Below are 21,389 nucleotides of genomic sequence, written 5' to 3'. Positions count from 1 at the left end.
TCCAGCTACTCCTGCCCTTCCAACTACTCCCGCTTCACCATCTCCCCTGCTCCTCCACTCGCTTTTCCGCTACTCCTAATTGCCAACACAGACTGTTCCCTGTTCAGGCTTTTTTTAGGAGTTGCTAAAACAAAAGAAGTCCCTTTGGGCGGCACACTGTTGGAAATGAGAACATATTTAGGAAAGACTCATCATGGTGAATAAACAATGCACACAAGTAGTGAAAAACAAAGTATTTTTGAATGAGAAGCATATAAAAAACATAATATCACATATCATGATTAATACATTTGTTGGGGAACATACATACAACAACCATTACAAACATATATTTGAAAGTTTCAAAACAAAATTTGAAAACATATCCGTGAAAGAAAAACAAAATGTGCATGACCACCCTTGGGGCAGCCTTCCTCTGGATGTCAATGGGATTATAATTCTTGCAAACGCAGCAATTAGATTTAATGTGTGTAAAGAACTGCAATGTTCTGATCACTATCCAACATATTCTCAAACAGTACTTATCAAAGTTATTTATCGAGTCTGCTTAAGCAGTTAAGTTTTGTCTTTGGATCGTGGGCAGTTTTTTTTGTAGCCAAGGCTTCATCAGGACAACAGAGATAAAGGTAAGGGCTTGAGATCATCAAATGTGTGGGTGCTAGCCACTGTGGAAAGAAGCGATTAATTTTACAAAAAAAAGATAATTATTTATTAGGCGATAATATTTTTGGGTGGAAACATATAGACATGGTTACAAATTATTGACATTTAAGGATTGCTCCACATGAATGCAAATTCCTTGTTGATGTTAAAAAATGAATCTTCATACAGACCCATCTTTATGTGAGACAAAAAGTACTCTGTGTAGACTATGTTGATGAAGAGAGAATAGGTCAGGCACCCAGACGTTAGGTATGGAGCAAAAAAAGGGAAGATTGTCTTTCCCTTTCAGTGGAACTTTATGTGTGGAACTTTGTGTCGATCTACATCTCAAAGGGGATTTTGTTATGAGCATTGAAAGGGCAGCATCAAAAAGACAATCCTGCCTGTGTTTTTGAGCGTATAATTCATATATTAAGACTAGATGAGTTGAAACGGAGTGTACACGAGGGCTAAGGTGGGCACCACTATCGTTTTCTTGTGTTTGTATTCGAGGTATGGAGCACTACAGAGAAAAAGTCCCTGCTATAAGGACCCCTGGAAAAGTGTGATATATACACCCATAGAATCACCCTGAGTACTGCATGCTTGCCAAATAGGCCAAACTGACCTTTCATTATAAATATACAAGTATTTACGTCTGTTATAATGAATGAGAAGATAACGTTACTACATTTGCAGTGCTGATGGTTCAAGAATTTTATAGCATATCTATATAAAAAGCGAGGAGAACAGATTTTTGGGAAGTCAATGCATTTCGGACATAGTCCATCATTAGGGCTGAATCTGTGTCAGCTCGCACTTGGAACACATCAAGAATCATCCAATCAAAAACCTAGAAATAGGACCAAGATCCTTAGTAAGAAATGTGCTTTCTGGTAACCTCTTTGTTCTCAGGTAAGCACTTGTAAAATTCTCACTGCTGGGATGAACTGGCAAGCAACAATCAGGGACCCAAGAGGAGTGCAGTTCTTGGAGTTAGTTCTAGGTTTTTCATTTCTTACTTCCTCTTTATTTTTCTCTCATCTGTTTTACTGTTCTCGCCCTCTCCTTGGTCTTCCTGCCTGCCAACTTGCCCCTCCTGGCTCAATCTATTATTCCTCAATCTGCGTCCTCTGTATCTTTTCTCCTTATGACTCTCTTACTGTGACCCTACACTCAATTCTGTGGCTACCCATCGAAGCTTGTCTTCTCTTAAATGTTCTCTGTATTGTCTTCAAATGTCTCAATGAGTTTGACCTCCTTATCTCTCTTCTCTAATCTCCTTCTACTCTCCCGCACGTTCTCTCCACTTGCAATCTCTTTTTCTCTTAGTTGTTCCTTGTCCCCCCTGTGCTTCTTCCCGTTTTCACAGGAATGTTCTCCCTCTGCAATATCTTGCTTCTTGTTCTCACTTTAAATCTCACCTTAAAGAACATCTCCTCTCAACCTGATTTTTTCATTTGACATGTCCTCACATACTGTACCGCTTTCTGATTTTTGGTAATGCGCTTAAGCCTATATAATGCGCTATATAAATACAATACATTTAATACATTTAAATACATTTCAAAGTTGTATGCAAACAATCAAAGACTTTAGATGCACACTATTCTCCTGCTCCCTTTAGCGTTGCAGGGATGACAAACTTGCAAGGTCCCGGTGATGAAGGAGTTACAGTTACACCAGCCATGTTCACAGTCTTATCAGAGGGCTTTATGATTTTATATTCACACACTGAGAAAGCAGATGGACTCAGGATGAGGCAAGCAATGGAAGTAGCGGGCCAATGGGGAGGAAAGCATACATAAAAACAGTCCTGGAATTAAAGATGACAGCAGGCCTTAATGTCAGCTTGTGCCAACCCAATTCCAAACCCACATTACCAAAAGCACATGGCCCAATCTGTGAGTAACACCACCTACAATACAGAGATGCAACCATTGTCCCCAAGTACCGCCCAAGGGGAACTACACTATGAAAATGCAGCCAATTATGTGTGGCAGAGTGGGTTTTCCAAGGAGTTAGAGGAAGGTGTTAGGAGGAAATTGTTGAGCTATTGAGAGGAGAACGAAAAGAGAGTTAGAGGGGAAAGGTTTACGAGGTTGGCAGAAAGTTAGGTACCATTTGGAACAGAGAGTTAAGGGTAGGATAGAGAGTCTTGAGGAAGGTGAAGTGAAATACTATACCCTCTAGAGAGCGACAGAGCTAGAGTCAGAGAGAGATATTCGGGAGATTGGAAGAGAGAAGACATCAGGAGCAAAGGAGGGTGGAGGAGAAAGAAAACATCTGTGAGTAAAGACGGAGGAAAGATAAAAGGGGAGTTATAACTGTTCTACACAAGAAGGTGGCAAGAGCATAGGCACCGTGTACCATTTAGATGCAACACAGAGGTTCCAACAGATCCTGCCCGTTTAGGGCAGAACTCAGAGGTAGTACGAGATGGTGCAATCTTGCAATGGGGTCAGGTAGATTACAACAGGGACCCTAAACACGGAGGTGGTGAAAGGACTCCAAAACCCCAACCCTGAGCGAGTGAAGCAGTACTAAAGAGGTTCAGCCGTTGCCTCGAACGCCTGGAGGAGACTTTCAGGGTTTTTTGAACCTGGGACATGTTGGACGTGGAGGGCCTGCATATCAGACTCAGCAGAGGAGGGTTTGGGAGCCCCGGAAACCTCTAACCCGAAGACAAAGACAATGTTCATCTATTGGACATTCGAGCAAGGGCAGGATGAGCCCATTCCCAGAATGTTAAGGGATGTATTCCTTTTTGTTCCAATTTATGAGCGGAGAAGCATTCGCCCATCTATTCTTTTGTTGTGTGAATAAAACAGTATTTTGTTAAAAAACACACATCCTTGTGTTGACCTCAGAGGCCGAAGTGGGCAGGAGCGATCGGGAGCAGTGCTCCCGTACTTTAAGTTTCGCAGTTCCTATACTTTTATTTTAAAAAGAAACCGTTCTGGAACGGTTTCGTTTTAAAATAAAAGTGTAGGAAGAAGTTGAAGCTTGCACTTCAGTGCACTGCACATTCCCATAAATAGCAGGTGTGCTTGGTTGGGTGTTTGGATTGTGTTTCAGAGGGGGCGCAGGGGTGAGGTTTTTGGGGAGTGGGACAGGGCAGCAGGGAACATAATTCCACTACTTCTTTTCGTACACTTCGACCACTGGTTGACCTCCTTGTGCTCCCCACCTATGCTGCCCATAACAGTGCAAACCCAGAAATAGAAGCCATCTACTGATGGAGTTTGAGAATAAAACTATTGAGGTCTTCATTGCTGTGTGCAGGGGCCTCCATTCTGGAGTATCCCCTTCTCCTTTTTTTTGCAATCACCAGTAACTGGCCTGTGGCTGATGAGAGCGTGAACCACTCTTTGTCTAAAGGTACAGGGTGCATTAGTAGATATAAAACATGTATATTTTTATAACCAATTTGGCCAAGCCAGATATGTGGTTACACACACACATCAGGTGTTTGGGAGATCCTCCCAAGCATTCAACAAACTCTGTTTAGGTTGTGACAAGGAGATCACATCACTTGCTCACTGTGCCACCAGTTACCTTATTCAGGATTTTGTACTTTATTCGTTCTCATCAATATACACTGTTCCAAATAATGGCACAATATATGGTGTCTTTGCATTTATGGAGGCAATACATGTTTGAGCTGTATTGTTCTTTAATGTGTTATTGTATTTTCTTTAGCCAAAACAATACTACACAGAAGTCTGAGAGTACTCCACATTGGGTTTGCTTTCCAAGCACAAAGATCTGACCCAGATCCTTTCAAGCGTGTGCTGCAGAAGCGCTATGCTATGTCCCATAAAAGGTTTCCATGTTGGCTTCATTGCAAGCATTCTGACTATACATTTGCAAGTAAGATGTTCAGGTGCCCCTGTATGGGCCATGAAGACGATCAATCCTATGAATTGTTTTTTACAAAGTTCTCCTGTTTTCCAGGAAATGTCTTTTCGGCTTCACCATGGCATGGTAAAGTCCTTTTTGTTGATGCATGAATATGCTTGGTCTACCCTCGTCTATACCCAACACTGCAAACTCTGCTCAGTTTGATATTTCAATTCTCATCCAAATGTACCTGGTGCACCACATCAAAATGTCAGTTTTCAAAGTTCTTGCAGCTCCGCAGCATATGTAGAGTTATTCGGTTACCAGTCAAATGGTCGAAAACATTTGGTCGACACAATTTGGTCGACACCATTTGGTCGAATGCCAAATGGTCGAATTTTTTATTTTTTTTTTTTTTTACCCATTTTTTGGTTTTTTTTGGTGGGGCCCCCCCCCCCCCAACCCCCTTTTTTTCTTTTTTATTTTTTTTCCCCACACGAAAACCCACAAAACACATATATATATATATAAAAAAAAAAAATCGACCATTTGGCATTCGACCAGTTGACTGGACACCGAGTTATTCTACGTGCTTTTAATGTTTTTGCTCCTTTCTTTTAGATAGTGTGATGTCTTCATGTGGATGCCAACCTGGCTTGGTCAGAGGTGCTCAAAGGCTCTCAGGTGATTTGGGAGGCAATAGCACACAGAGCTACTGTAGTAATAGTTGCTTGGACATCGTGGCCTCCTCCTTGAGCAGGGTACCCTGTAGCAGCTGGAGAGATACATAAAGAGAATTTCTTTTAGAAATGGGTGCTGTTCCTATAAAACATTTAACAAGTCTCTTTACATTGGATTAAACTGTGAGCACTTTAATACCAGTCTGTCTTGGAGTATGATTAAGGCTTACATTTGCAGAACTGTTCCTTGAACATGCTTCAGTATACCCAGTCCATCTAACTTTTGCCACACTCATCCCAAGTTGTTAAACAAGCCGGACACTGAGCCTCGCTCTGATGTCAGTCTGTGTGTCCAGCCCAGTTAACAACTGGTTGACATTGCTAATTTCTATCAAGGAGATGCGGCCTTAAAAGAGTAACCCATCATTTAGCTCAGAGAAACCAAATGTGAGGGTCATTTACTGCTTGGTACGGCTGAGTTCCAGGTGGGGGTTGGGGCAGCATTAGCAAAGGCCTGGGCTGTACTTGGTGCAGTGCAGACTGCCTTTCTTGAGCGCAGCCAAGGCCTGTACGCCCCATTATCTAACTAAAGCCTCCCCCCAAGTACAAATAGAGTGTTCAGGAGGGGCAGCATGGCTTGGACTCATTATTTGCTCTTAGTGCAGCAGAGCTGTGCTAAGATCAAAAAGGAGGATCAAATCTGATCACACATTAAAAGGAGGCAATGCACCACCAACCCCATGGGACACACGTGACCCCCTTTCAACAAGTGCTTTCAACAAGTGCAATGAAGGTAGGGCGTATGTGTATTTGTGCATGTGACCCACCTCTTACATGGCCTGATAGCCAGAGCACAAAGTTTATTAACACAGATCTTGAGCCCAGGCACTCAGTGTTTATCATTTGCATTGGGCATGACCCCATACAAATGGGGAAAAGCTCCATCGTGAATAGGCACCTGATAAGCTAATGGGTGTGCATTCAGAATTACTATTACAGAAGGGCCCTTGTTGCCCCTGCTGTAATAACAAAGAGTGCCCCCGGCACTGTAAATGGTACAAAGTGCCATTTGAGCTGGGCATACTGTGTAGATAACCTGCCCTGAGCTGCTGTCCCTTTGGTCAGTCCTCAGGGAGCATTATTATCCATCTCTAAGAGAGCACAGTGTTCAGAGCCTTGTGCAGCTCCTCTTCAGAGAGCAGTCTTTTCTCAGGAATCCAGTATCATGCTGTATATTTTGCCAGATGGCAGGGCTGACCAGGAAGCAGAGCCAGAGGTTGCAGTTATTCAGGTTGCTCCCATTTCCCAGGTGCCGTTTTGGTGTTGTCATGAAGTCACATGTGGGAGGCTAGGGGGTGTTACTGGGTGACCCTGGAGGCCAGGGACCACTATCTGCTCGCTGATGAAGGCCCCAAAGACGGTATAAGGAGTGATCCCCCAGTTATTCCATCCCACTGCTAACATTGTGTACAGAAACACGGCCATTGCACTGGAAACACTTATTGTCTGGAAATTATATATGCAATGATTGAAGTATCAATGTTACATACCAGAAACATGTTGCTTGCGGACCCGCTTCCACAGGAGTCCATGAGATGATTTGTACATGTACAAGGCAATGTTGTCCCATAGAGAAGGGTTTGAGCACTCTGCAATGCTCTATGCCCGATCCGAATGCTCCAGGCCCTAATCCTACCTATTTGTAGAGGCCCGAAGAGCTCAAAGAAGATATATTGTGGGGAGAATTCAAAGGTGTTGTGTTTTCTAGGGATGTGTAAGCTTACCCTTGCAGAAAGGTTGACTACGTCACTGTCGCAAAGACAATTCTTAGAGTTACTTCTCGATTTGGTCTTCCAACTACTAAAGTCAGTCACGCAGGTAACAATTTTACAGGCCAAGTGGTCAGAGATATTTGCGGGGCTCTGAATAGTTCTCAACACTTACAATTTCGCCATCAGCCTCAATCCAGCAGCGATGTTGAACACAGAAATTCTGGTATTAAAAATCTTGTGTCCAAAGTTTGCAAAGAGATTGGGCTTAAATGGCCTGTGGCCTTATGATTAGTTCTGCTTCATATCCATAACAAACCTAATTGAAAGAATGAATTGTGACCCCACGAGATAATAACAGGGTATTCAAAGCGCATGGGCACTAATCTTCCTTCACATTTAGGAAACCTGAATATCAATTTGGGAGATGAGACTGTTTTGAATTATTGCAAGTCCCTCATACAGGTGATCAAACATCTCTATCTGCCGTTAAAGAAGGCTTGCTGGAGCCTGCTAGAAACCCTGTTATTACCTTAAATCAAGTGACTGGGCCTATCTGCATGTACCCCAGAGAAACTCTGCGCTTCACTACTTAGGCATAGACCGTTCTAGGACCTTCTCATAATCCAGAAAGCTATCAAGTGCAAGTGACATCCAACTTCAGTATACTCCTGCAAGAAAGCAGAGCCTTACGTTGAAGCATCAGAACTGACAATGGTGTTTCCAGAGACCTGTGCTGCTCTCACTCCTGCAGAGATTGTGTCATCAATATCATCCTCATCCACACCTGCATCTGTACATGGTTATGCTTCATTGGATGCCACAGCTTCAGCGGCTGTTGCCGATAGTGATGCACCTTCAACAGACATTTCACCTCCAGCTTCAGTTAACAATACAGTCTCACAGCCATTGAATATGATCCGTATGCAGAGATCGAGCACCAACAGGTATCTGGTCTCCAAGGTCAAATCTGTTTGTGTCTCTTTGAAAGAATATTGCTGACAGTACCACAGTGATAGAATAAACCTGTTCTAAGATTGTCGTTTAAGTAGCAGAGAACTAGATGGCTAAGCTGTAAGGAACGCCTCTGCTCAACATACTTTTATACACCTTTCTATAACACTATCATTGGAGCATTCTTACTCATTCTTGGCGTGATAAATTTGGTTTGCATGTATGGTGCTATCTTTTTTTTTTAACTTCGTTTATTTTAAATCAAGGCAGGATGGCAAGTATACAAATCATGACATATCACAAGCAATGCGTATTCAGGTTCTTCGATCCCCAGTCCTCATTTCCCCCATCAGGCTTCCTCCCTCCTGCCTCCCTTTGGCCTCTCCCTCCCTCATGTTTGGAGGTGGAATTTTCTTTCTGGGTTGTCCAGTTCGCCCCTTAGCGTCTATGTGTCTTCACTCGGGTCCCCTTGGTGTTTCAAGATCCATCGGGCCCTGGTCGGTTTGTAGGTCTGGGCGGGGAAGCGCTGGTTGTATTCCAGCACTGGGCTCCAAACATTCTGAAAGCGGTGGAGCGTTCCCGCCTGTGCTGCCGTGACCTTCTCCGCGATCAGGATGTCCCAGAGTTTAGACCACCATTGGGCTATGTGAGGTCCTTCTGGGGATTTCCAGGCCCTAGCCAACACCGTTTTCCCCGCCAGAAGGCAGTGTGTCAATAGTTTAGACTTAGTCCCGGAGCGCGGGTAGATCGCGGGGATCGGGGCTCCCAGCAAGACTGGTTCAGGTTCTAGAGGAATCGCCGTTCCCGTAAATTGTGCGATGGTCTCTAGGCATGTCCTCCAGAACTGTCGTATCTTTGGGCAAGCCCACCACATATGGAAGAAAGAGCCCGGGTGACCACATCCTCTCCAGCACGCATGAGCCACATGTGGGTTCATGTGGTGAAGTCGAAGGGGCGGGTAATACCACCGATAGAGCACCTTGTACGCACATTCCTTATTGGTAACGCACGTGGAGGAGGTATGTGTTCTGGTCCAGATGTCTACCCAGGTTTGGTCCTCGACCGGATGGCCCAGGTCCGCCTCCCATTGAGCCATGCAGCGGGTCTTTGTGGACAGGAAGTCCCTTAAGAAGCGCCTATATAGGGTGGATACCCTGCCTCGAGTTGGAAGGTCCCCCAGTGTCAGCTCCAGGGCGGTGGGCGGGCGAGTTGCTGCCTGCAGAGTCTGCGGTTGGGAGCACCAGTGGCGTAGCTGGATATAGGTGAATCTGTCTCTTTCCTGGAGTTGGAACTTCTCCTTGCATTGGGCGAAGGTGAGGGGTGTCCCTCCCATATATAGCTGGTCTATGGTCTCCAGCCCGCCCTTTATCCAGTTCCAGAAATTGCGGGGTCTGCTCCGGGGGAGAAGGATGGGTTATGGAAGACCGGGGAGCGTGGGCTCAGTCCTCTGGGCACTCCCTTCTGCTTTAGAGCCCAGTCCCAGGAACTAAGGGTGTGTTTAGTTGATAGGAGGAGGTCTCCCCAGTGTGTTCTAAGGGGGGGGGAATGTGTGGCAGAAATCGCAAGGGTAAAGGTGTTTGTGATTGTTCCAGCTCTACCCACCTGGGGCGGTTTGTTATGGTCTGCCATGCCTGAAACTGTGCTAGTTGTGCTGCCACACTGTAGGCCCTCAAGTCCAGGACCCCCACACCTCCCTGCTTGGAGCCCCCCAGCATCGTTTTGAGAGGGATTCTCGCTCTCTTACCTATCCAGATGAATTTCAGCATTTTCCTTTGGATGTCCCTAAGGGTTGGTGTGGGGATCGCTACTGGGAGGGAAGCGCAGGCCTATAGGAACCTCGGCAGTAGGTTCATCTTGCATGCTGTGATGCGCCCCAGCAGTAAGATCTCTCGGGTCTCCCATCGTTTCAAGTCGCCTTCCAGTTCTTTCAGTAGCCGAGGAAAGTTGGCTTTGTATGTGTCTCTTGGGTTAGCCGGGATGTGGACCCCCAGGTAGGGGATGGCCTTCTTCACCCATGTCATCGGGCACATCGTCGTCAGTGGCTCCGGTTCTGCTGGAGTGAGCCCGATGCCCATGGCCGAGGATTTGTCAAAGTTTATAGTGAAGCCTGAGACCTCACCATAGGTGGTAAGTTCTCGTATTGCCTGTTTCAATGATGATTGGGCTTCTGAGATCGTGAGTAGGACATCGTCCGTGTATAGGGCGATTTTATGTTGGTTGGGGCCGTCCTGCAGCCCTTTAATTCGATCGTTTCCCCTAATCCTTTGGGCCAAAGGCTCCATGGTGAGGGCAAAGAGTAAGGGTGATAGCGGGCAGCCCTGCCGGGTTCCGCATGATAGGGGGATCGGAGCTGAGTTGTGCCCATTAATTCTTAGACTCGTACTTGGGCTCTTATAGTTGGTCAGCACCATTGTCTGAAAAGTTGACCCGAAGCCGAAGGCCTATAGGGTAAGCTTCATAAAGGGCAAATCTACTCGATCAAATGCCTTGGCTGCGTCCAGAGCCACTAAGACCAGTTTTTGGGAGTTCCGAGAGGTGAGGTCCACCAGGTTCAGGGTTCTTCGTATGTTGTCTCCCGCTGATCGATGGAGGATGAAGCCTGCTTGGTCGGGATGAATGATCTTCGGGAGAACGCGATTCAGGCGGTTTGCCAGGATTTTTGAATATATATTTGCATCAATGTTTAAGAGTGCTATGGGTCTGTAAGAGGCTAGACTCCTTGGGTCCTTTCCTGGTTTGGGCAGGAGTGTGGTGGTTGATTCCTCCATCGATGGGGTGACCGCGCCTGTGTCTCTGAAGGAGTTGAACAGGGTCACCAGATGGGGGGGTCAGTTGTGGCCTGAAAAGTTTATAGAATCTGGTCGAAAAGCCGTCCGGGCCTGGGGCTCGTGTTTTAAGCGACTTAATGGCCTCCTCGACCTCCTCCCCTGTGATGGGATCCTCCAATTCTGCTGCCTTCTGTAGATATTCCACCTGTTGCGGTCGGTTCCGAGGGGTTGCCTTCATGATTTGGGTCAGGTAGTCTGTCGCGAGCTGTTTTCTTTCGGGTTCCGAGTATCGGGTGACCCCCTCCGGATCACGTAGGCCTGCAATCGTGTTGACGCGTCTCCGTTTGGCTAGTTTGGCCACCAGGAACCTGTTTGCCTTGTTGCCCTTCGCGTAATATGATTGTTTGGCTTTTGCCATCATTAGGGCGGTTTGTTCCGCGTAATGGGCTGCAAGCTTCTTCCTCGCTGTTCTCATGATCCGTTGCGTTTTAGGGGACCAGCCTTTTTCTTTGTGGATTGCCTCAGCCTCTCTTAGCTCGTCCTCTAAAGCTATTCGGGTCTGGTGTCTGTTCCAGTGGTAGGCCGCTCCCTGAGCGATGAGGGAGCCCCTGATTACTGCCTTCATGGCGTCCCAAGTATTTGCCAGTGAGGTGTCCGAGGCTGGGTTTTCGTCAAAGAAGTTTTTAATTCCTGTCGCGATCTTGTCTCTCGTAGCCATGTCATTGAGAATTGGGTCATATAGAGACCATTTGTGTGGGTTATTGAGATTGGAGTCCTGAACCCGGAGTTCCAAGAACACTGGAGCGTGGTCGGACATGGCTCTCGTGCCGATGGAGACCTCCTTGACTGAGGGGAAGGTGTGCGGGGAGATCAGAAATAAGTCAATCCTTGAGAAAGTGCGGTGTACGAACGAGTAGAAGGAGTAGTCTCTTTCGTCGGGGTGAAACACCCGCTACGAGTCTATTATCTCTAGAGACCTGAACAGCCGGAGGAGGCTGAGTGCTTGGGCGAAATCGCTTGGAGTCGGGGGGTGTGACCGGTCTTTAGTGGGGTCGGGAACCCCGTTGAAGTCCCCTCCGACGATTGTTTGGCCCTCCACAAAACTAGCGAGGGTCGTGCCCAAGGAGTCGTAGAAGAGTGATTGTCCCGTGTTAGGGGCATATACCGAGATGAGGGTGTATAGGTCTCCCAACAGGAGGCATTTGACTGCTGTGTATCGGCCTTCCGGGCATGTTTTTGTTTCCAGGATTTGTGGGTTCAAGTCTTTTCTAAAGAGAATCGCCGTGCCTCCCTTTTGTATGGTGCTATCTTAACAATATAATATATTGCTGGGTTTCCTGTTCAATGGGTTGCAGATGCAACGCACAATCTCTGTTTATAGACAGCACTGTTTTCCTTCCTGCTTGTAAATTTGTATCCATGCTTATTATATTTTTGAAAGCCTGTAAAGGTTGTGCAAACTCCTGAACTGCATCTGCTTGTTAGTTCTATTGTCTGCATTCACTAAGTGCTTTCAACACTTCCGGTTATCCATTACATGGCTCCGACACACATCATTGGATTGAGAGCAAGAATAGCTTCTGCACGCCACTTGCTTATGCCCCTGTATCCAGAATGTGTAAAGTTGCACGATGTGCACACACTTTCCTCATGATGGCGACTCAGGCTTTCCTATAGCACCAGTCCCTTTCAACAGGGAGATATTTGTAGTGACTTCAGATTGGTTTCTAAATCCTATGGTCCAAAACTTTGTTCTGGTCATTATTCTCATTTGCGGTGTAATGGTCTGCCCAACTTTCTCCCTCCTGACCAACTCCATAAACAACCTGCCATCAGACTGTCATCTCTTGCAAGAGACCTTCTCTGCTTCACCAATCAAGGGGCATTCTGATGGTAATCAGTAAATATTGTCTGTCCACTGAAAGAAATGTTACTATTGATGGTGTGCCTTTCTATTTTGGCAAGGGGTTCTCTTTCAATTAATATGGCTATGGCTATGCAACTTATGCTTCCTGTTTTATATGCGGACCTATAACTGGCTTCTAGTTAACTGGACCTCGGCACCATACTGGCTGCAAAGGAAGGCATATGTTGCCTTGGCCAGAGCAGAATGTTATACATGTGTTCCTAATTATGCTGAAAATATAACAGATATTGCTCTTGCATTAGAAGATCTGTGCTATGCAGCATAGAGAAAAGACATGTACTGGTTGGTTCCTCTGGTAGTGGCTTGGAGCCTCCATAATTCATTGGGTTCTCTTAGGGTTTGTTATACCTCGGAGGATGTATTGTTTAGATCTACTGATCCAATGTGCTTTTAATTGCTTTGAAAAAAGGAAACGCAGAGACGTTTGAAGGCCCAAGAGAGATTGATGTTCATAGAAATTCACAGAAGCCCTGTTTGAGGAAAGACCAAGGTTATTTAGAATGGACTATGTAAAACATTGACAATGATGTGAGTCTAGTTGGAAAAATCATCCAAGGTACGAATTCAGTAGAGGAAAGATTCATTAGAATACATGTGCATTCAGAATGCTGATGGGAAATGTGACTACAATTTGCAGATATGGGAATGTGTGTCCGTTTGTAAAACCAGGGCTCGGTTCAGTTGAGAAATGGAAGTCATCTTGGATAATGTGTTTTCAAGTAGAATGAAAACAAAAAGCTTTGCAATAATGACGCATTTACTCACAAATCTGAAACTATTGAAAAAGCACAACTATTTAGAGAAATGCCTTGACTTTCAAAACCATACTAAAGTACATAGAGGGTGTTCCATGCTACCATGGCTAAGAACATTTTAATGCTTAATTGCACTCTACTTGAAGCTGTGACGTTTTCTAACCAAGACTGAATTGTGGATCTAGGTGTCTGGGATGGCTTGGCTTCAAGGAGTGAGGTATTTCATTTACTGGATACCAAAGGAGTCCTTTTGATAGGTGGATCAGGGATTGGAATTGCATGAGGGAATTCATGTTTCTGTGATCTTCGTGTCTACGGTGTACTGCAGTGCTGCTATTAAAACTTTAATGATCTAACCTCACCTCAAATGGAGTCTAGCGATTTCCACTAAACATATCATCCTAGAAGACAGCGATGTCCAGGTAGCTGAAGTAGGACTCTACATATCCACCAGACAGCCTGTCTTGTGGCCTGTTCTCTCATTTGCCTCAAAGAGGACAGGGATCACACTTCAAGCAGACATTGTGAGAAGTGGGAAAGAAACCATGCTGCTCAGCAGTTTGCAATATGTGATACTATTTACAAAAGCATCCTCGATGATCCTGTATCTCTCCAAAGCCATCTACCAAGTCCCTTGTAGAGTCGTGCTTAGCAGAGGCAAGATCCCTAGTTCCTCTTCTACTTTGTCTGGGAAGCACAGTTCTTAATACAATTCTGAGAAATGTGAACCAAAGCACTTCTGTTGATTTCCTTAAAGATAATGTGGATACAATATGGGTTGACTGTCACTGCAATATTTAGGAAAGCTTATCTGAATTTGTTCATGGCTCTCTCAATAGACTGTCAAACAGAGCTCATGCCATCATTAACAAAGTCAAACAGAAACATTCTGGCTGGCGGTTAGTTGACAAAGTGACAAGCTGGAATTGTTCACTTTTGCGTGCAGACAAGGCTGTCTGTTTTTCTCTCCCCTAATGCAGAGGCCCAGGAAAAGCCAAAGAAAATCCTTTCTTGTGGAAAGCAACTTTCTGGAACATTTATGCACAATTAGCTCATCAATTGTATTCAGGGACACAGGCAGTTAGACATTTCTATTTTCCTCGGACTCAAGCTTTAGGAACAAATTGAAGACCCTGAAACAATGTCGGGGTTCTGGATCTGAAAGAAAAGGAAAGGTATGACTAAAAGAGGTCAGCAAAGAAAGTGAAATAAATGCTCTGAAGGTTCTCTCCCTGCTAGAACATGTGCAAAATTAAAGAATAAGCAGAACTGTCTACCTTCCTCAAGTAATATACAACTCTGGTTGTGTAGAGGGTTTCCAATGAGGTGGCAGCCTAGAGGGCCATCACAGATTATTAATTAACTCTACCTAGGCAGGGACATGCACTCTTTCTCCCACTCCCTTCTAGCTTTCCAACTCTTATCCCATCTAAAACAAGCTTCTCTTGAAGATCTAAAATCCTGTTGTTCAAGGGGTGATTCAACCACTTTCCCTGGACTTGAAACTAGGATAATCTTCGATTTATTCTACTATGAACTGATGGAGGACCAAGTTGGCATGTATTATCTCTTCCCCCTTGTCCAATTTACCCTTCTCCAGAGAGTCCTGTAATGGCTGCTTTGCGTGGCATTTTCTCAGACAACACCACACCAATATTGCCTTTTCTCAGACAGCACCACGCCAATATTTTACATTAACCTGTAGCGGAGTCCATTCAGGTCACACATGCTCCTTAGAGGTAGGTGAGCGTAGGGTGTCTTCCCATGTAATATGATTCTGCAGACTCCTTATTGGCCTGTTCATTTATGTTTGCTTTTCTTACTTACTTTATTGGTCATTTTGCTGGTCTCCCATCTACTTTTTCTAACTCAGGGCCACTTATCTGCCCCTGTTCACAATCACTTTGCTTAAATGCTTGGATCCAGAGGAACTATTCTATTGACATCTCTGGGGCCCTTTGGTCAGCAGGGGCTACTGATTTAGTGTAAGTGCCTGCCTGTTTTTCCATTCCTTCAATGAAGTGTCCCCTACACATGCACGCTTAGTGCAAGAACAGTGGTGGGCTGGCCTATAGGAAACTCTGGAAATTTCTTGGTAGGCCTCATCACCCTGGGCCTCTTTTGTGTGATATTTCCACATTTTCCCATAGGAAAAGGGTTGAGTTTGCCGATAATGTGTAATATGGGCCCACTTCGCACATTTTTTCCAGGGATTCTTTTGGGTCCCAGTCCACCTCTGTGCAATAATCTTGCTACAGGCAATACAGTGAAATTATGCGTTGCAACTACTGGGATCATGGAGAGTTGTCAACATCATCAAAAAAGTCAGGTCTTTGGTGTCCGTTGTTTTCAGGATAAACCACGAAAAGTTCAGGCTCAATTATTGATTTAATTAGACTCACACCACATTTCTCACTCAATTAGCAAAACCAGAAGGCGTGCATCAATCATTTGTTTACCTGGACCTGTGCATTCCAGTTCATCTTCACCATGCCGCCGGTATAAAGGTCTTTAAAAAAAGAAGCTGCCTGCCCTCTTTTCTCAGTCTAACGATCAAGAGTGCATTACAAAGGCGGCTAGATCCTTGATCATCCCCCCAACCCCCAATCTCACAATTATGGTCTGGATCCTATTAGTACTGCTTTTTGTCAAAGCATTCCATTGAAGAGCAGATCCACCCTTAAGCCTTTGCACTTGACTCTCTCCAAGTACCAGATCATGTGTGAGTGACAGATCTGACAGAAAATGTCTACGAAGTCCAGGGGATTTAGGGAGCGGATCCTAAGGTCCCTCCCACCCTTTGGGTTCAGCTTGCATCCCAGAATCTATCCTCAGAACTTGGGGTTCTTCAATTCAGAGACAAGACCCTCGTCACATGGATTTCACCAAGTATGTCACCCAGCCATAGACCTGCTTTTGCTTAAACCCCATAAAATTGTTGCCTTTTGGCAGAGTTTATCAGGAACTTCTCAAGCAGAGTCTGAAATGTAGAAATAGTCACCCTGGAGCAGGTATTTCATTTTGCCGGCACACATGTGAAATCACAAATATGAGGCTAACTGGAAGATGAGTGAAACATGTACAGGGAAAAAGAGGGCAGATATATATGCCCTACGGCAGACAAGCATGGATGGCAGCAACAGTGTGCAGGGGGAAATACATTTCAGTGTATTCACAACAGTAGGTGTGAACATGATAGCAAGAAAGAGTCACTGAAAATGCACATATTAGGGGGCTATCAAGATTAAACAAAAAAACAAGACCTAGCCAACCGCAGTGCATGGTGGCGGAACACTGCTTCCCAGTTTCTGTGGTGAACTTCATCAAGACTTGAGCATAGAGTGTTCCAAAAGGATCTGCACTGCCTTAAACACATGGGACAGTAATTCAAGTTGAATATATACCTGGTGATTACGCAGGTACAATGCAATAAGTAATAATACAAATATATAAAATGAGGGGTTGGGTTGGAGCGGGCTTGTACACAGTGCTATCCGAAGAATCTGGAAGTAAGTAAAGGAATCCAGGCAGGAACTGACATGTTGTATGTACAAATTAAAAAGCAAAACATAGCAACACTGCTGACAATCAAGCACATCACTGGAGTTGAAGCAAGGTCAAAAACATAAGGGTTTGGCCAATTTGACCGAATATATTTAACTGTATGGCCTAGTTGACCGAATTTAGGCTGTGTGAAATGATCATACAGCCAAAAATTCGGTCAACTAGGCCATTATAGCGAACAATGGTAACAGGGGTTGCTGGGGTGTCCCCCGCTCTCCCTGCTCGCTATAATAAGAACGGGGGTTGCAGGGGTGTCGCCCGCTTCCCTGAACATTGGAAGGGGGGGACTTAAACAAAAAAACAGAGAAAGGGACCCTGTAGTGTCAGTTCTGAACCACGTTGGTTGTGGGGACATAACAGACGCTGCAGGGTCAGAATGAAGGCATCCACTGAAAGGTAAGTGGGGGGAGGGTGGGGATGTATTGGGGGGTTGGAGAGGGGCATGGATTAGTTGACTTTGGCCGCAGTAAAATTGGGTTTGCTGCAAAATTGACTACGGTCAATTTCACCATGAACAATTTTGCCGCGGTCAAATCATACCAATCCAAAACACACAGATGTGCCAATTTGAAGCAGAAACAAAATACTGATAAGAAAGTTAGCTATGTGAAAAGCAAGAATTGGATTCCTCACTAACTCAGCGCCTGGGGTGCGAGAATGGAGTATAGGATGCAAAAGGGCTTCAGCAACTAAATACTAAAAGGAATGATGAGAAAGTTAGCTTTGGAAAAACAGAGAAGTGGAGAACTGCATGGAGCTAGGCTGGAGTACAGAATGCAGACTAGGCCACAAGCAATGTTTTGAAGCTGCACTGCCGTGAATTGGATTCAAGGTTTGTAAGCAGAGTGGAAAGTATATGCAATGTCCAAAGTGGCATGGTTAGTTGCTGTACTGGCAGTACAAGTCGCTAAGTTCAGAAATAAGTTACAAACCCCAAAAATGTAGTCTCCGAAACATAAGAAAATGTAGTGATAGCAAGGCAGGTGACCATGTTTGCAATAGGACAGCACATAATTTCCTGCACAGGGAACAGCAGCACACCATTGTGAATCGCATCAAATGAGAAAATGAGAAATAGTGAATATGTGAAGACTAAGCAGAAGGACCGCTATCTTCTGGTCCTAATCAAAAGCTTGCACCAGACTAGCCATGTAATCCTCCTTGTGCCTGACCATTTGGAGAGTTCAGGAGAAGCAATGCCCTGGTCAAGGGTAAATATTTCAAATTGCAAGCTACTAACCAGACATACAATGTCAGTTCTCCATATGCACACAGTACACAATTTCTTACTCACAAAGCGTTAATAATCAATAGCAAATAACTAGTGGTGAGTGCAGATTTTGAGGTCTGCCTTGTTAATGATTATCTATGCAACTGAAATCTAGGTTGTTGCAGGCAACAGCACACCATGACCAGCATTATCCAAGATAACAATGACGCTCTGACAATACGTTGCCCTGAGCACACATACATAAAACGTCCCTAGACTCTATTAGGATCCAAGGACATAGTGTACTCCTCAACAGGAGCATTGTGCAGCCAATACAAAGAGCCCTTTCTACATTTTATGGGTTGCAGCTTTGCGACTTTTAGTGCAGAAACCCGGATCTTGATCATTTTCCCACTACACATTTGAGGTGGTGCCCTTGGCAGTGGACTCAGTAGAACCTTATATCATGGCACCTTTCTTGTCACGCACATCACCTTCAGAGTCAGGGTGCATTTTCCTAAACTCCCTTTCTCCACAGACATGGCTAGATGGACCACAGGTGGTTGATTGCCTGGTGTGACTGATATGCCTCTCTACCAAGAACTCAACTTGCTTCCCGGACATGCAATCCTACTATGAATCATTTTCACCCACACTTGCCCTCTATGGCTGAGAAGGTTGGGGGTCACCTAGGCAGGCTTATAGACCTGTGAACCCTGATTGCCTGTCAGCAGATCCCAGTTGCCCACACTCCACTGGTCCTACTGTCAGCCTCTTTGTGGATACAGTGAACCACCAGAGAGTGTTTCACTGCCCAGACCCCGGTGATCCCTTCCATTTCCTTTGGAACCAGACCCTGCGGGTGGACCAGTACGGGAGGATCAGCTGGGTGAGGGATTCTCAGGGAGTGGGGGAGAGACACCCGATGGCAAGACGTGGTATCCCCCCCTTTCGCAATACACCTATCCAGTCCTGTTTTATAGGCAATTCCAACTTCCCAAATCCCTGTACCCACTTTCTTACACAAACACTGATCCGAGGAAGAGGAGGTCTAAGGCTGAAAGGATTACCACCCAAGCAATACACTGAACATGTCCCTCTAACAAGATCAGGCAGGGTCAGGCACTTGACTTTAATCACACACACCTAATACCCATTAACTCTCCCCACATGGTTAAAAGGTGGAACACTGAGACACACTTGGAGCAAGGCGGTGCACGAGAAAGAGCAGTTCCTCCAGGACTATGGCGAACCAGGCGAAGGAGAGCGACAAACTGAAGGGCTGTACCGGAGGGGCAGGAAGCCAGAGAACCCCCAAGCGAGAGATTGTTATTTCCGAAAGGCTGTGAGGATTGCCCAGCTGGAAGGGAGAAAGATTGTTCCGAGTGCTACAAGGTTACCAGCCACCATCTCGGATCAGTGACAGAGTTGGGGAGGCGCAGAAACGGCAGTGGTAACAACCTTGACTACTACATCAAAGGCGCAAAAGACAGAAAGCATCTTAACATGACTGGTGAGTTGAAGGAAGCAAAGAAAGTCTTGTCTGTGTTATATTGAAAGGCTTATGACAGTATCCGAGGGATGAAGGTCATGTAAGCGCTGATCAGCTGTGAGAGAAAGGGAATCCATTTTCAAGAAATGTGAATACAAAATACAAAGTAGCAGAGTGGTGATTGCCCTATCGAAATTCTCTCTGAAATGTTTTAAAGCTGCAGAGGCAGCAGGAAGCGAGAGAAAGAACGTAACCACAAAAACGCATGAAAGGAAAGTTTAAAAGACTTGATCTAGGCGCAATTGATATGATATCAAGTCATAAGTAGCAAGTACATTTTCCAAGAGACATTGGAACTGAGGGAAAATAAGTACATGGAAGTAAAGAAAGGTGGGTCGAAGTGGTCATGTGGAGGTGAGAGCAAAATTCCTCCCAGTTTTGAAAGTCTTTGACAGCGAAATCAAAACACTAAAGGTGGCTCGAACGCAACAGAGGGCAGCCCATGTGTGGAATGTGAAGAAAGCTTAGTGAAGGGAATCCCATCAAGTAGAAAAGGTTTGAGTCTGATTGAGGGGAACCTATAGTGTGGAATGTGAAGAAAGCTTGGGGAAGGGAACCCCACCAAGGAGAAAAGGTTTGAGTCTGATTGAGGGGAACCTATAGTGAACTGTGACCAAATGCTATACTTATAAACTTGTTGTTGAAACTGTGTAGAAGCTTGAAGGGTGACCTGGACTTGGGTGATGGGAACCCGAGAGGTTAAACCTGTTAACTCGTGACTCAGACTTGAACGGCCAAGAAGGCTCTGGAGGGCAGAGCAAGCCGCCTAAATGTGTTCGCAAGCCAAAGTGTATTCATCCATCAAGTGTTCCATCTAATCCAGTGCTATACAACGTGGGGACGAGAATTAAAACTGATTTATATTACCATTCTGACTTTTAGTTTCACTACTGATTTTTCCTTTTTTATATCCCCATGCCACATTAGTTTGTATTAGAGTGAGGGCACGCATTAGGTTTTCGTTAGTATAGGCGCCTTTATTGTTTGACTAAGATTGACTAGGACTGTTCCTTATTATTTGGTGGTCGAGATTACTCCCATCTTAGTTATAGGGCCAGATAGGAGTTTTTCCAACCCCCTTGAATCCAACAATAAAGGTTTTGAAACATACAACTCTTGTGTCAGTGTCTACTTGTGATTCCATGCCTCCCTTACAATACCCAGAACCTCAAATCAGCTGTACCCCACCAAGTGCTACTGACATCCAGCCTTCATGAAGGTCATTGTGAGGATGCGAAGGAAGTCAAACATCCAACAAATGTCTAGTGTTCTTATGTCCAGGTCGTTGACTGTGACTGAGGGTGAAGTGTAAGGCTGGTGCTCACGAGTGTATGGGTTGAATGGGAAGCACACTACATGGTGCATATTAGGGGAGAGTATGCCTAAAATAAAAATAATCCATGTTTAGATGTCTCTGTTTTCACCACATAGTGTAGGTCTGTTCCTATCATTTGTAGTACAAGTATGCAGCAGTTACTAGACAAGTGACACTTCCTCTTCATTTAATTATTCATACATTGATTCTAAAGTACAAGGCAATCTTGCCCAGCTGACTAACAAGTTCAGAGCACCTGAAATGTGTTCGTTTGACGTTTTTTGATGACTTTATCTACTTATTCCCTCTGCATTGTTAGATGCTGCTCTTTTCCTTTAACCTTCTTAGCTAATGACAATCAACCTCTGTTTGGGAGAATTCTAAAAAGCTTGGCAAAGGAGCAGCAGCTT

The 21,389-nt window shown here is 45.0% G+C and overlaps 1 protein-coding gene across 2 annotated transcripts in view; it reads right to left on the bottom strand.

Annotated features, from left to right (window-relative positions):
* Nucleotides 1-4,984: 4,984 nt before the first annotated feature.
* The window catches only part of LOC138582623 (vascular endothelial growth factor C-like), a 170,171-nt gene continuing 153,766 nt past the window's right edge, over nucleotides 4,985-21,389 (bottom strand). For both annotated transcript variants that reach the window (XM_069654071.1, XM_069654072.1), the window contains exon 7: nucleotides 4,985-5,260. In XM_069654071.1, coding sequence (XP_069510172.1) covers nucleotides 5,146-5,260 — 115 coding nt within the window. In that variant the 3' untranslated portion in view covers nucleotides 4,985-5,145. The remainder of the gene's footprint in view (nucleotides 5,261-21,389) is intronic.

The sequence above is a fragment of the Ambystoma mexicanum genome, chromosome 3q (assembly GCF_040938575.1).
Source record: "Ambystoma mexicanum isolate Mex_15411 chromosome 3q, UKY_AmexF1_1, whole genome shotgun sequence".
Taxonomy (NCBI): Eukaryota; Metazoa; Chordata; class Amphibia; order Caudata; family Ambystomatidae; genus Ambystoma; species Ambystoma mexicanum.
Note: the sequence above shows the minus strand (reverse complement) of the source record. Positions and strands in the feature narration are given on the sequence as shown.